The sequence below is a fragment of the Manihot esculenta genome, chromosome 17 (assembly GCF_001659605.2).
Source record: "Manihot esculenta cultivar AM560-2 chromosome 17, M.esculenta_v8, whole genome shotgun sequence".
Taxonomy (NCBI): Eukaryota; Viridiplantae; Streptophyta; class Magnoliopsida; order Malpighiales; family Euphorbiaceae; genus Manihot; species Manihot esculenta.
Genome location: NC_035177.2, coordinates 31395940 through 31411199, shown reverse-complemented (window position 1 = coordinate 31411199; position 15260 = coordinate 31395940). Strand labels below are relative to the sequence as shown.

Sequence of the window (15260 nt, the reverse complement as noted above, 5' to 3'; positions counted from 1 at the left end):
ATTATTATATGCAAGTTAATCAATAAAAAATTAATCTATTGATATACTTTATTATCATTATTCGCCCAGTAATTTCTCTTATATTTTTGCTTTCTTTTTCCTTTTCATCATCAAGGCAGTTGATGCATGATTGCATTCATTAGAGTAATTGGTAGTCTTGACTCTTTCACTGTTTTCCTTTTTCAAAGTGATAACATTGCACATGGCTGGTTTGATTAATTTAACAGTAGATTACTGGTAATTAAATAATGCAGTAACAAGCTAGGAGATTCCCCTGTAACGCCACTCCACGTAGATTTGCAGATTTTGACATTTAGGGCCATGCTGCTCAATTTATGCAATGATGAAACCTCCCATGCATGGGGATGTGTAAGTAAATAAAAAATAAAAAAAATTCCTGATGATGGAATTTTATCTTATCTATTGTCAATCAAACATACACTCGGTCAATCAACGCCAGCGATGCGAATGACCAAATTCAAGGGATGATCTAGTACCACGTCACTCAATCCTCCAATCGTAAATCATCTGTTTACCCAATTATAAAATGGTCAAAATCAATCTCGATTGTCCGAATACGAGCCATATCAGATAGTAATTTTTCTTTTCCTGAAATATCTAGCCATTCTCTCAAGAAGAACAGGAGTAGACCCTTACTGAAGAATATTTTTAGCTGATGGGTTCCATCTGTTTCCATGTAAATTGACCTATATAAAAAGTTATAAGCAAGTAATATATTGCTTCATCTGATTCAATTAGAAAGTTCATGAAACTATGCAGTTGGGCCCATTGTCATTGAACTCTTAATGGGTAGAAGCCAGCTCCTGTTGCCCATTCACCTACCCAAACTTAACAAATGGTCACCTCCATCCTTGTTCTATAGCTTCTAACATTGAATTACAAGCTTTTTCCATTTCCTTTTCCCCTTCAATTATTAACTTGGTGGCCCTTCCAAGCTTATGTGTACAACAAGTTTGGAAATCTTGCTCCACCTTTCATTGTTGCTTAGACTAGATAGAAATTTTGGTTGAAATAAATCATGATCACAATTATCTTTTTATTTTTATAATTAGATGGTCCAGTTATGATGGAGTTCCAACATTTTAATGGAAAGATAGAATTTACTTTGATTTTTGATGTGGAGATGATGGTAGAGAAAGAGAAGAGCAGTGAGTGTGGAAGCAGAGAAGATAAAGGGAGAGAAAAAAGAAGAGTGAGGGGAGCAAGAAGATGATATAAACAAAACTGAAAGTTGACATAACAATGCATTATTATTTTAAAAAGCAGGCATATGCAGGTCACCCACCTTCCACACAACCTTTCTCAATATAGCATTCAAAAAGTTAAAGCTGCTTCTCACATGGCTATTTTTGCTTTTAGGTCCTCTGTGTCTCAAGTAGTTAGGCTTAGGATTGGATTTTTAGGGTTTTTAAGGCACCAAACCAACACATACCTCACAAAAGAAGATTGTAATCTTCCCAAGCTTAATTAGTGCTGGTTTGGCATTGAGAAATTGAGTGTCAAAACTGCTACCACTTCTTCTTTTTTTTTTTTTTTTTAAGATACACCATTTTAGATATAGTTAAAGAAAAATCCTAAGTTGTTTTTATCATTTTAGTATTCTAATAAGTAGAATTATCAAATTTAATTTTACAATATTTTTAATTTATCAAATTTAATTTTACAGTATTTTTAATATATTTAAAAATGTAATTTTTTTTTCAATAGCAGATTCATAATTACTCTATTTCTTCATAATTTACTGGTGTAGGACTTGATTTTTCATAAGTATAGAATTACGCAAAAGGATCTGGAATCCACTACAATTATTTTTTAAAGGATATAATAATATGCAATTCTTATTCACACCGGATTCATACCGGATTCATATTGACCCGCACGATAAATATATGAAATTTTATATAAATTCAATTATATATTTATACTAGATTTGATTTAGGTAAATATTTTTATTAAAATTAAATATAAAAAATCAAAAAAATTCTGAAAATCAGAAAAGGCAATCGATATAAAAAACTCTTGTAATAATTAATTCAACGTAGTGTTAGAATCTCATATGGATTTAAAATAAGAGTAATATACTCTGATTTAAGACAATAAGAGTAAAATACTCTGATTTAGAATACTCTTCTTTTTAAGCTAAATTTTGAAGTGAATTAAATCTGATAATATCAAAATCTCTGCCAATATTGAATCTTTCTTAAATATTTTACACTGCATATGGAATAAAAAAGATTTTAAACACTCTTTTAGAATGAATCAATATCTTTTAAAAATGAATATGAAATTTGATATGGTATGTACAAGACCATGAGAATCATATATATATATAGTGGCATTGATGAGAATCATGATATGTACTTAAAAAGGCTTAAACATTCACATGGCCTTACTTCTCCAATACCTTAAGATTTCGTTTAAAACAAATTAGGTAAGTTATAAAATCATGATTTAATTTCTTTTAATTAAAAAAATTATTTTTTGTTACAAATAAAAAAAATTAATTAGATGAAATTTTTATAAAAAATTTTATTCGAAACAGGGGTAAAATACTTGTAGATTAAATGGTAGATTTATTGAAAGCTCCATTATTTTCACTACTATCTAGTTTTTTCAGTTTTTCAATTAAATATATATTCTTCAATGTTCACTGTCTCATCCAAGGAAGGGTTTTACATATATATATTTTTAAAGGAAGAACAGCAGCAAGAAGATGGAAAAAAATAAAATAAAACTTACCCAAGCAAAGGATTTGGTATATCAAATAAAAAAAAAATTACAGTGTATCATAATTATTTATTGTAATTAGTCTTTTAAAGCCCGTTATAAAAATTTTAAATATGGTAATTTTTTTTTAATTGCACTCTTAATTTTTTTATAAAAATATTTTATATTAATAATTTTTTTTTATATTATACCATTTATTTATATTTCTATTAAAATTTAATACTAAAATTAGTTCAATATAAAAAATCTCCAAGGGAATGGAAATGGAAGATTTTGGTTGACAGTTGAGGAAGACGATCACCATTCTGTAATTCTATAAAATTAGATTGGACGGATGTATTTTGGTTGACAGTTAAATTATATATCAATGAAAAGAAATAAGTTTAATTTTCATAAAACTTATTATTTTTGGTATTTTTTTTAAAAAAAATATTTTTAAAAGTATTCTATTTATCCTATTCTGATAATTAATAAAAAAAAATCAATAGTTGTTATTTTAAATGTATTTTTAAGATATTTTTTCAATTACTAAAAATAAAATAGCTTAATATTTATATTTTATTTTTTAAAAGAAAATTCAGCGATTGGAGCAAACTTTTAATTTTAAGTTTGTAATCACTGATCATAATCAACAATTAAAAAAATTATAATTATACATTAACATGTTAATTATTGGCAAATAACCAGTAAACAAGAAATCTTCCATACCTAAAAGCAATATCTGGTTTGGCTTAGCTTTTTATCATTACTCCCACATCTTTGTCCACAGTAATCTCATCCCTCCCCATCGGATTAGCATGCCACCGCCCGAAGAAAACGCTGTAAAGAGCCCACCTTGTCCCTCTCTCCCGATAAATTATGCAGTAAAACGGTTTTATCATATAGAATTATTTACATAATACAATAATACAATAATCTAATAAGAGATAGAAAATTATATAAAAATAATTTCTCTTCACTATATAATTTCTCTATCCTGTCTCCCCTAAAAATCCCATAGATGATCACCATCATTATTTCTTCATCCTGTTACAGTATTCTCTCTCACAGGTTTAAAAAGAATCTCATCTTGTTGCAGTTCAATCAATATTATCTTTCTCTTCTTGTCTTCTGATGCTGAATATTTTTTATAATATACTCTGAAGTGCATGTTGCCTTTTCTGGGTTCTCTTTGTGTGGCCAATGATTTCTGTTTCCTTCCTAGTATCGTCATAGTTGATATTTTTTATTTTTTATTATAGAGTCCTTTTTCTATAGAAAATTTCATTTTCCTATCAGGCATCAGCGTTTCTTTTTCAGTCGTAATGGTTTTTGCTGCAAGTAGTTCAGCTGTTTGAGTTAATGATACTAAAGGGTTCTCTACTTTTTCTAGTTTTGTTCAAAGGTCCTGGTCTGTTTTCTTCATTTCTCTAGGTTCTTTCTTACTGTTTTCTTCAGAAGCTTTGATAAACTTCTCTAAAATTTGCTATCTTTACTGATTATAATCCACTGGGATCTTGTTCTTCACTGTGATAATGGCTCCTACTTATTTCCCTCTTCGATGGGAGAGTACTGGAGACCAATGGTGGTATGCATCTCCCATTGATTGGGCAGCTGCTAATGGCCACTATGATTTGGTCAGGGAGCTTCTTCGCATTGACAGCAATCACCTTATCAAGCTCACTTCTCTCAGGCGAATTCGACGCCTTGAGACTGTTTGGGATGATGAGGAACAGTTTGATGATGTTTCCAAATTTCGTTGTCAAGTTGCTAGAAAACTTTTTGATGAGTGTGAATCAAAGAAAGGAAAGAATTCCCTCATCCAAGCTGGTTATGGTGGATGGCTTATGTACACTGCTGCTTCTGCTGGAGACTTGAGCTTTGTTCAGGAACTTCTTGATAGGAACCCTCTACTTGTTTTTGGTGAAGGAGAATATGGTGTTACTGATATACTTTATGCTGCTGCCAGAAGTAAGAATTGTGAGGTTTTCAGGATTGTTTATGATTTTGCTGTTTCCCCAAGGTTTTTGACAGCAAAAAGTGGAGAGTTTGAGGAGCAGATTGGGGAAATCCCTTCTCAATACAAGTGGGAAATGATCAATAGAGCTGTTCATGCTGCTGCAAGAGGTGGGAATTCAATCGTTTTAAAGGAGCTTCTTAGTAATTGCAGTGATGTCTTGGCTTATAGAGATAAGGAAGGTTCAACTATTTTACATGCTGCTGCTGCCAGAGGCCAAGTTGAGGTGAGGCTTCAATTATTGTGTTAATATTTCACTTTCTTATCTGTGGACAAATTGTTTTCTTTGGTGGTTGTCAATTTAATTCTTTTTATCATCTTAACGTGAACTTGATTGTGTTGTTTTCTCCTGCTTTCAAGTGATAGCAGAGACATTGGATGAAGCAAAGCAGTTTTCACTGAATTTGTAGTCATATGAAGTTTTTTTTTGGCTTTGAATTTTCTTAAATCTAAAGTAATAATGGAAAGGTGTGAGATCTAGAATGCAAGTTTAGATCATATCCATTACCTCCATTGTCTTATAAATGTTTCAACCGGTTAATAATGTAATGAACTACTAGAAATACTTGCCTGCACCTAGTCGGACCAAGCGGGCTCACCATGAAAAAAATAGATGGGACCCACTTCAATGTCTCTTATGTCTATGGTGGATCTGGTCCTCTTAAGAATTTCCTGTGAACTACAATGAAGTGGGTGATCCATTGTTTGTGGAAAAGAAAACTGTTAGTGTCTGAAAATGATGTGTTACAGTAACTTGATCTTTTAATTGTAACCTCTGTTCTTCTTTGTGCAGGTAGTTAAAGATCTTACAGCCTCCTTTGATATTATCAATTCCACAGACCATCTAGGGAACACAGCATTGCATATTGCTGCTTACAGGGGTCAATTATCTGTGGTTGAAGCTCTGATCAATGCATCTCCATCGTTGATCTCTTCAACAAACAATGCTGGAGAAACCTTTCTTCATATGGCTGTGTCTGGATTCCAAACTCCAGCTTTTAAAAGGTTGGATCGACAGATTGAGCTTATGAAGCAATTGATTAGTGGGAAATTTTTCGATGTGGAAGATATCATCAACGCCAAAAGTAATGATGGAAGGACTGCACTCCACACAGCCATCATTGGGAATGTTCACTCTGATCTCGTGCAGCTCCTGATGTCTGCTCAGTCAATAAATGTGAACGTCCGTGACGCAGATGGGATGACGCCTCTTGACCTCCTTAAGCTACGGCCGGATTCTGCATCATCAGATGTACTGATCAGGCAGTTGATTTCAGCTGGTGGGATTTTTGGTTGCCAGGATTATACTGCAAGAAGAGCCATTGCCTCCCACTTGAAGATGCAAGGTAATGGAGTAAGTCCTGGAACTTCCTTCAGAATCTCCGACACAGAAATCTTCTTGTATACAGGTCTTGAGATTGCATTTGATGCCCGTGCTGATCCAGCTAGTGAAGAAAGAAGCTCATATTCAACTGAACATCTAGACTCCACCAATGAGAACCAGAGCTCAACAAGTAATAGGAAGCTGTTGAAAAGAGTCTTCCATTGGCCACGTCTAATTGGGAAAAAACCTGAAAGATTCAACAAATCATTGGATCAAATTTCTGTAGAATCAGGCAAGAAATGCAGTAGTTCAGAAGAAACTCCAACCCCACTTCGACAGAGATTCATGAGGCCCTCATCACTTCCTAACCACAAGAGAACACTTTCTGTTAGTAGTGATCAATCAAGTCCAAAAGCCAAGAAGAAACTTGCTTCAGGCATAATCCATGGTGTTATGCAGGCTATGCCACAAGTAAACATTCCAGGTCGATCGCGCTCGAGTTCATTTTCAAAATCATCCATGACTTCACCTAGATCAATAGAAAAACAAAAAGGGGTGTTTCTCGACGATGATGTTGCCGGACCCTCATCTTCTAATCAATCATTTGATGATGGAACATCAAATGTGATAGGAAAAGAAGGAGCCACCATGAATAAGAGGTTGAGGAGCCAATACTTCTGTTTTGGTGCATCTGGACTTTCTGTTAAAATCCCAGTTAGCAGGCCAAGACAAAGGTATAGTTCAAATCCTTCTGTTCTTTCAGTGGCTTGATGAAAACAAAGCTATGCTCTTTGCAGTGATTGTGGTGTCAAAGAAAGAAAGGAAACCAAACGGTAAACTGTCTAACTTAGAAGAAGATTAACAAACTCCCTGTCTGTTTCCTGAATGTTTAGAACGTTGTCTTGCTTAATGTGTGTATGCTGTGTAATCGGACTTAAAACTTTGTCTGAAGTACATCTTGTACTTTATGTGAAGTTTGCAAGAAAGGAGAAGTATGCTTTAGTTGTATGTAATGACTTTCTGAAGTCATTGCCATTAATGTTTCTGTGAAATCTTGGCTGTGTGAAATATTAGCTTGAAGAGTATGCATAACCAATCAAGCTAATGCTTGAATATCTTCTTGTGTTCAAGGAGAATAAATCTAATGCACTAATATACAAAGCAGGTCAAGCTAATGGGTAATTCTTATTTAGATCGAAAACTATATACATCCATAGTATAAAGATATAAGATTTTATATGGAGCCATTATGATTTTATATTATAAGCTCATATATATATATATATATATATATATATTCGATTTAAGTAAATTTTTCTCTAATTATACCAAAAAATAAGCAATTTTGAGAATTTCCATGTTCTAAAATGGGCTTCCTTGAAGAAGAAGGGCTTGTTGAATCTCCAACATTTTCAGTATAGTTGTCTAATAAGGATCCATATTTTGAATTTGCTTAAATTTTGTTGGAGAGAAATGCAAAAACATCAATAAAAATAATTATATTAACTTGATAAAAAATGCACTAAACATATTAAGTAAAGAAATGGATATCTGACTATTCAAAAAAATATAAACCTAATTTACTTTGATTGAAGTTTAAACTCGAGATTTTTCAATCTTAAAAACCATTCCGATACCAATAAAAACTCATTTTCTGATACAACATAACTTTTTTTTGTTGACTTATCTATAAAATAAGTTGACAGTTTCATTGTAGGGCTCAAACTCATTTTGCTAGCTTTTCTAAAAACTTTTGTGTTGTTGAACTTGAAGTTATCCATATAGAACACCATATCTAAATAAAATTTTTTTTCTCAAATTTGGTATATTATACTCCATGGCCTATGGAAATAATCTTTTATTTTTTAAATATCTCAATTATTGGTAATTTTTCTTTGTAAGGTATTAATTTTCTAATATATATTAATTTAATATGCATTAAAAAATAAAATTTATTAATTTTTAAAATAATTTAATAATAAAAGAATATGAGTGGAATATATTAAGAAAGTCGATAATTCACTCATTTGTTTGTTCGGGTTTTTAGGCCTGCTTTGATGTATTCAGCCTTTATATAAGTGTGTCTTATCAATACAACTTTGTTTTCAGTGAAAAATAGATAGATAAATAAATAATATAATATAATAAAAAATTTATTATTTTAGTTATATTTAGCTTTTTTTTATTTATTTGTAGAAAATAATTTATATTTCAAAAAATTTATAAAAATTTTTTTTAATAAAATAATTTATTTTTTATTATTTTATTTTATTTTAAAAAATAAAATTTATTAACTCATTTATATATATATATAAATTTTAATAAGAATTTATAGTGAATTCAAAATGGTTTATTTTTTTTATCAGAATAATATTTTCTATTAAGTAATGTAAAAAAAATATAAAAATATTTTTATAACAAATATTTTCTATGAAATAAATAAAGTTTTAGTATATATATTTTAATTCATGTAAAAGTAATAATGGCTATGGGAGAGTATTTGGTCGAACTGAATAAATTAAAAATAAAATTTTATTAGCTTTTAAAATTAAATTGAATCAATTTTAGACAGAAATTAATTTGAATCGAATCATTTTGATTCAGTTCATTTTGATTGATTATGATTTTTAATAAATTTTATATTTTTTAAACTTTATTTTTAGTATTATAAAATTTAATTGAAATATTTAATATTATAAAAAAATAATATACTAATACTTACTAATATATTTAGTCTAATTTTATTGAGTTTTTTTAATTAAAATTCAATTGAATCAAAATAGTTAAAATTTTTAAAAATAAAAATTAAATCAATAAAAAAATAAATAATTAATTTAAAATTTAAAATTAGTTTAATTCAATTAATTTTTTTTTAATTTAAATAGAATAATGTTTACTCCAAATAATAGTGATAATTTTAGTAGCCAAGGCTGTAGAAGAAGATCAAAAGCAATTTTGCACAAATAGCAATGGGTAAGCTTCATCTTATAGTACTTACATACATTTCGTTGACATTTTATTTCCAATTTGTTAATTATTTTTTATTTTGACGAAGTTTTGCAAATGTTTCTTAAAAATTTTAAATAAATGAAATATAAATATGTTATATAATATTATTTTTAGTTAATTAAATAAATATGGATAATGATTATCCGTTGTTAGTTATACAAACAATAAAAAGCTCTCTATTTTTCTATAACGTGAAATTAAGACTAAAAAAAAATTAACTTTAACTAACTTCACATTAAGTGTTGGGTATATAGAATAAAAGAGGAAAGAGAGAGAAAGGGGCGGGGAGAAAAAGCAAAGGAAAGAGGCGTTTTTGGGTTCGTCTGTCTTCCAGCAAAGTTGAATATCTGTATCATTCCACCTCTATTGCTATTCGGTTTTTCTGCAATTATGTAAATAACCCTTACGGGTTCATTTTCAACAGGATTGATTGGTACTTTTATCTCAAGTTCTGAAATCTTTTCTTTTCTGTCTTTTATAGCAAACTTTCGAAGTCTGTAGTCTCTTATCAGTCTCTCAATCTCATCTTTTAGTTGATGTCATTCTTCTATAGTGTGTCCATGATCCTCATGCAATCAACAATACCTCATTTTGTCTCGTATGCCTAATTTTTTTGGGTTAAGCTTGGCGTACCATTTGATATTTTTATCATTTTTTCTGATCCACGTAAGTATACGTGTTCGTGAGTTATTTAATGGGGTATAGTTTTTGAACTTACCTCAATCATACCTACTACGTGACACTAAATAACTCTTTTCACTTTTGTAGTTTTACTTATCTGATTTCTGAATCTCTTTTGACTTGTCTTCTTATCTTCTCTGCGCTCTTACTCTTGAACTTTATCATTCAGCCTGATAAACTTCTGAATTTTGTCCATTAGCTGTTGGTATGTGATGTTGCGTGTTTCTTTTTTCAATACTTCACATACTATCTCATAATTTAATTATTCTACCTGTATTGTTTCTGCATTAAACTGTGAGATAAATCTCCTTAAAGACTTGCTCTCTCCTTGTTGAATCTTCTGCAAGTCAAACGAGAGTTTTTTAGGAGATATACAAGTAATAAACCTGAATTTAAAAAATATAGCAAATTGAAAAAAGTTCTAAATTGAACCTGAACTCAGAAATTGTATTAACATCTGAGCTCGTCCTTAAGGTATTGATACAATTTCTGAGTTAAACCTATAAGTGTTGATGGAAACACTCGGTACAAAATATCAAACCCATAATTCTTCTCCTACTCCTTCTAGTACTTTTACACTTTCCGTATCAGCTTCCGGTCGATATCCTTTGGAATCTCATCCAACAACTCTTCATCTTTTAGCTTGGCCTTCCCCTTGGACTGTATTTAGATTGCTTTTATTTGAGTCCTTAAAGTATTGATGGAAGCCTCCTCCCTTATCTTGGAAGCCATAAAGGAGGCATCCTCCTGAGTTTTATACTACTTGAGAGTGACCTATAGACTTTTTATTTACTAAAGTATTTGCTTTGTTTAGATTGTTCAAATCAACTTCATTAGCCATTGATGAGATGTTTTGTCCACTATTAGGAGTGGAGAAAATGATTATGCCCTTGTTGGCAGCAGTCTTAATAGCAACTCATAAATTATTTGCCATTTTAGAAAATAGAAAAGGAAAAAATTTCTTTTTAAGAGGAAAATAAATGAAAGACCAGTTTCTACTACAATTGAATAGAGAAAATTAAATGAAATATCCTAATAATGAAACCAAATGATGTGGTTAAAATGAGACTGTATTGCAATTAGATAATATGCTAAAAAAAGAAAGCGAGATTATTGGCGCTCATGGTAGTCACTCCGATGCTTAAATTAGTAAACAGAAGAAAATGACGAGTGCAAAGAAATGTTTTGAACTCAATAGTAGTTGTATAATAATGCGTCCATTGATCTTTGTGTTCATCAACTTATTATAAGAAGGTGGAATTGGTTGTTAAATCTCCTCAAAATCCGACTAGTATCGACTGGTAGATAAAAAATCCCGCGATTATAGATATAATGGAGATATGTTGGATTGCGTTCTTTAACGATAACTTCCTGTGAAATCTTGCCCTGTAGTTGAAAGAGCGAGTTTTCAACGGAGAGCTGAGACTTACTACGTCTGAATTATTATCTAACTAGATTCCATACGACTATATTTTTTAATGCAAACTCATACTTTAAACAATTATTATATCATATCAACTAAAAAATAATTCAGTAAATTTAGGCTAAAATTCAAATATTTCATAATTTTAAATGTTAATGTTTTCATAAATATTACTATTGTTATTGTTTGAATACCAAATTAAATTATTTTAAATACGTTTTTCGTTGTATTTTCATAACACGTTTGATAAAAAGTGTTAATGAATTTATATTTTTATATACATAAAGTTACAAACGATCAGACACCTTAACCGCTCCAACAACAGACACAGAGTTTCACACAATGCATTTTTTAAAATTAAAAAAATAATTAAAAAAATTTTATAATTTTTAGTCACATAATTAAATAAACACTAAAGTGAGATTACTATTTTAACATTAAAAAAAATTAAATAAAATATCACAGTCCATACAACATACTATATTATAATATGCTAAAATTATTCATTAATTAAATATTAAATAATTTAATTTTAATATTTTATATCATAATACAAAATTTAAAATATAAAAAATTGAGTCAATAATAATTAAAGATGAGACTGCAAGTCAACGATCTTATTTACATTTTTTGAGCATTGCTTTAAGAAATTAAATGGGCCACCCAACTTGCTAAATTCTACATAACCAAATTTTTTTTAAAAAGAAAAAAAAAATTGCTATAGTCTATAAAAATCAACAATGTATCTCATTATTAGCAAGGTCCAGCAGCTAGTGGGTGATGCTATATATATAATAATTTTTTAATTAAATATTAAAAACTGTAATCACCATATAAAAATGGACGAAAATAGTAGTAAAATCATTATCAGGAAAATTAATTTAAGTTAATTATACTACAAGATGGATAATGGGTGTTAATGAAACGATGACGTCTCTGTTTCGTCTTACTCGTGTTTCTTATCATAGTAACATTCACAAAAACAATAATGGCAAACTTGAAACCCTACACCACATCCATTATAAGGAAAATTATTTGCGGAATGTATCTTCATATTTACATTAAAAAAAAAATATTTTTTTGATACGTCTATTTTTAATATTTACTTTTTGCATTTTATATATTTTATTTTAATAAATTTCTCATAGGAAAATACTATTAGCTAAATTCATCTGGAAGACTTATTACCATTGGATCAAAAGTAATATCAATTACTCTTCGATTAACATGATTTTATTTTTTTAAAATAAAAATTTTATAAATTAAAAAGAAATAAATTCTTTCCTAAAGGATTAATGAATTCGTGTTCTTTATTGTCACAAATAATGGTTTGCGACTTTGCGGATAAAAAAAAAAGGAAAGTGGGACCATCTATTACCACCACGCACATTCCAGATCAGGAGATCAACAATCAACGATGCTAGGAGCGACGCGTGGCAAGGATTTGCAATTTATCATTACAATCAATAGCTAAGTTAGCTAATTTGTTTTGTTACTTGAAGTGCAAATAATTAACAAATTTAGAAAACTTTAATTATTTAATTTTTACATGCAAGTGTGAGTTATACGCGTTTTGACTTATTATATTTTTAATGTTAAATTTTTTTTATTCTATTGAATTTTTTAATAAATTTTTTATTTTTTAAATTTTATTTTTAATTATTTCAATCTTAATTATATAATATTTTAATATTATAAAAAATAATATATTATTATCACCAATCAATTCGGTTCAGTTTTATTATTTTTTTTATCAAAATAAAATCAAACTGAAATAATAAAAATTTAAAAAATAAAAATCGAATCAAATTAAAAATATATATAAAAAAAATTACAAAATTGAGATGTTAAATGTTAATTATAAAAATATTATGAAAATTAAGTACCACATGATTATATGGCGCATTGTTTTCGTGTAGTAGTGAAGATACTCTTTTATGAGGCAACACTAAGGATGTGTTTACTCATTAAAAATGATTTTATTTTTTTAATCATTTTCCATTTTTAAGAAAAAATTGGTTTCATTTTGTATGAAAAACAAGGTGAACATGAAAAATGCTTGTACTATTAATAATGGAAAATATTTTCTAATTCAAAATAATAAAAAATATATTTAAAAACTTATTATTTTACTTTAATTTTATTTATCTGATGTAATATTTATTTATTTCATAATTATATAATTAAATTTTTTGTAATTATAAATAAAAATTTTAAAATATTTATTTAACTTAATTATGAAACTTTTACCATATAAGAATTATTTTTTTCCATTTAGAAAACAATTAGATAACGTACCTTTTGTTATAAAAGAAAACAACAAAAAAAAAACAATTTAAAATTAATTTTTAAATCGTATAAATGTGGTTCTTCATATTGATAACCGATCTATGTGAAGGGAAACTTTATTTTTAGATTTTTTAATTTTTTAAAAAATTATTTAAATATCCTATAAACCCTTATTTAGAATATTAAATTTTGGCTTTTGAAAATGAAAATTAAAGCGTTGAACCTCATCTTCCAAACACAATTAAAATATATTTATTGTGAACCCAAATGTCCTTATTCCTTAGTCTTGCAATTCGAGTGTGATGTAATATTTCATCTGGCATTTTGTAATTAAAGCCACAACTATGAATTAATTTCTGTTTCATTGCTTAATTGGATAGAAAAGGGCAATTTATAGCTAATCTTCTAATTACAATTGAATTCCACAACTAAAACATTATCTCAAATCTCGTGTATTTCTTTTTTTTAAATTGAGATCGGAAATTAGAGAGTAGAATTTGAGATCTCTCAGATTTACTTACATGCACTCACCATCAAACTAAATCAGTGAGTTCCTTACTATATTTAAAACCACAACCTATCATATCATTGTAATAATAGACCTAGTATATAATTAGAATAATTTTTACGTGCAATCTCTCAAATTTTTTAAATTTGTTATCACAATCTCTTATTTCTCAAAATATTATATAAAAATCTCTTCAACCGTTTTCTATTTATTTATTTAGCAGAACTGATACGTACTAATATTACGGTATAAAAATAAAAAAAATTTATATAAATTATTGATAACATTATTTTTCCTCATATGTTTTTAATTTTTATTTTTATTTTATAATACTTTTACCTATTAATTTTATCTTGTATAAATGAAAAATGATTTGAGGGATATTTATGGAACACTTATAAAAATGGAGGGTCTTACATTTATAAACATTATATATATATATAAAGAGAATTTCAGAATTGAAATCAATTCTATAGAAAGGTAGAGTGGTTAAAATTAAGAAAATTATCATTAATATTATTTGGTGGGGAGGAGATGGAGAGACCTGAAAGGTATACCGGCTTCCATGATGGCATTTTTGTATGTTTAAATTTCATGGAGGTATGAGGGATTTTGAAAAGTTCAAATTAACATGTTTAGATAAGTAGTATTGGTATTTTATTCAGAATCCATTCCTTTTCGACTTTTTTAAAATTCAATATTTTCTTTAAATTTTTATTTTGGAACACTTTTAAAATTTTTAATATTTTTAAATTTAATAAGTTATACTAGATAATAGAGATATTTTGAAAACATCAGAATAAATATTGGCGATAGCATTTGGTACTCTCATTTGGCATAATTTATAGGTTTTAATGTTATAGTTTTTGTACTGATCAATAACTCTATTTTCTTTTGATATTCTAAAATTCAGAAAAAATAAATTTATAACTGTGTGTAAGAATACGATTATTATTATTACTATTGTGACAGTCATGCGATCTCAAAAAATAATAAAATTATTTATATGATAAATAAATTTTATTTGAGAAATATTTTATCTTTTAATTGGATTGTGGCTAATTCTAGCTTTGTTTTGTAAGTCTTAGTGCGTTCTTTAAGCATTATGCATTGATATATTGGATGGTACCCCACATTGAGAGGCTGCAAGTGGGTTTATGGAATTTCTTGAAAAAATATTTGTCCCCACCAATGAATTTCTCAAATGAAAAAAATAAAATAAACAACATACTTAAGGCTCTGTTTGGGCAAATTACTGAATGCCCCTATTGCACCACTTTAT

At 28.4% G+C, this 15260-nt stretch overlaps 1 protein-coding gene across 1 annotated transcript; it reads left to right on the top strand.

Annotated features, from left to right (window-relative positions):
- The first annotated feature begins 3521 nt into the window (after nucleotides 1–3521).
- LOC110604577 lies at nucleotides 3522–7120 on the top strand. The gene is made up of 2 exons (XM_021742807.2): nucleotides 3522–4970; nucleotides 5538–7120. The coding sequence occupies exons 1-2, from the start codon at nucleotides 4263–4265 to the stop codon at nucleotides 6837–6839; spliced, it is 2010 nt and encodes a 669-aa protein (XP_021598499.1). The 5' UTR covers nucleotides 3522–4262; the 3' UTR covers nucleotides 6840–7120.
- The last annotated feature ends 8140 nt before the right edge of the window (nucleotides 7121–15260 follow it).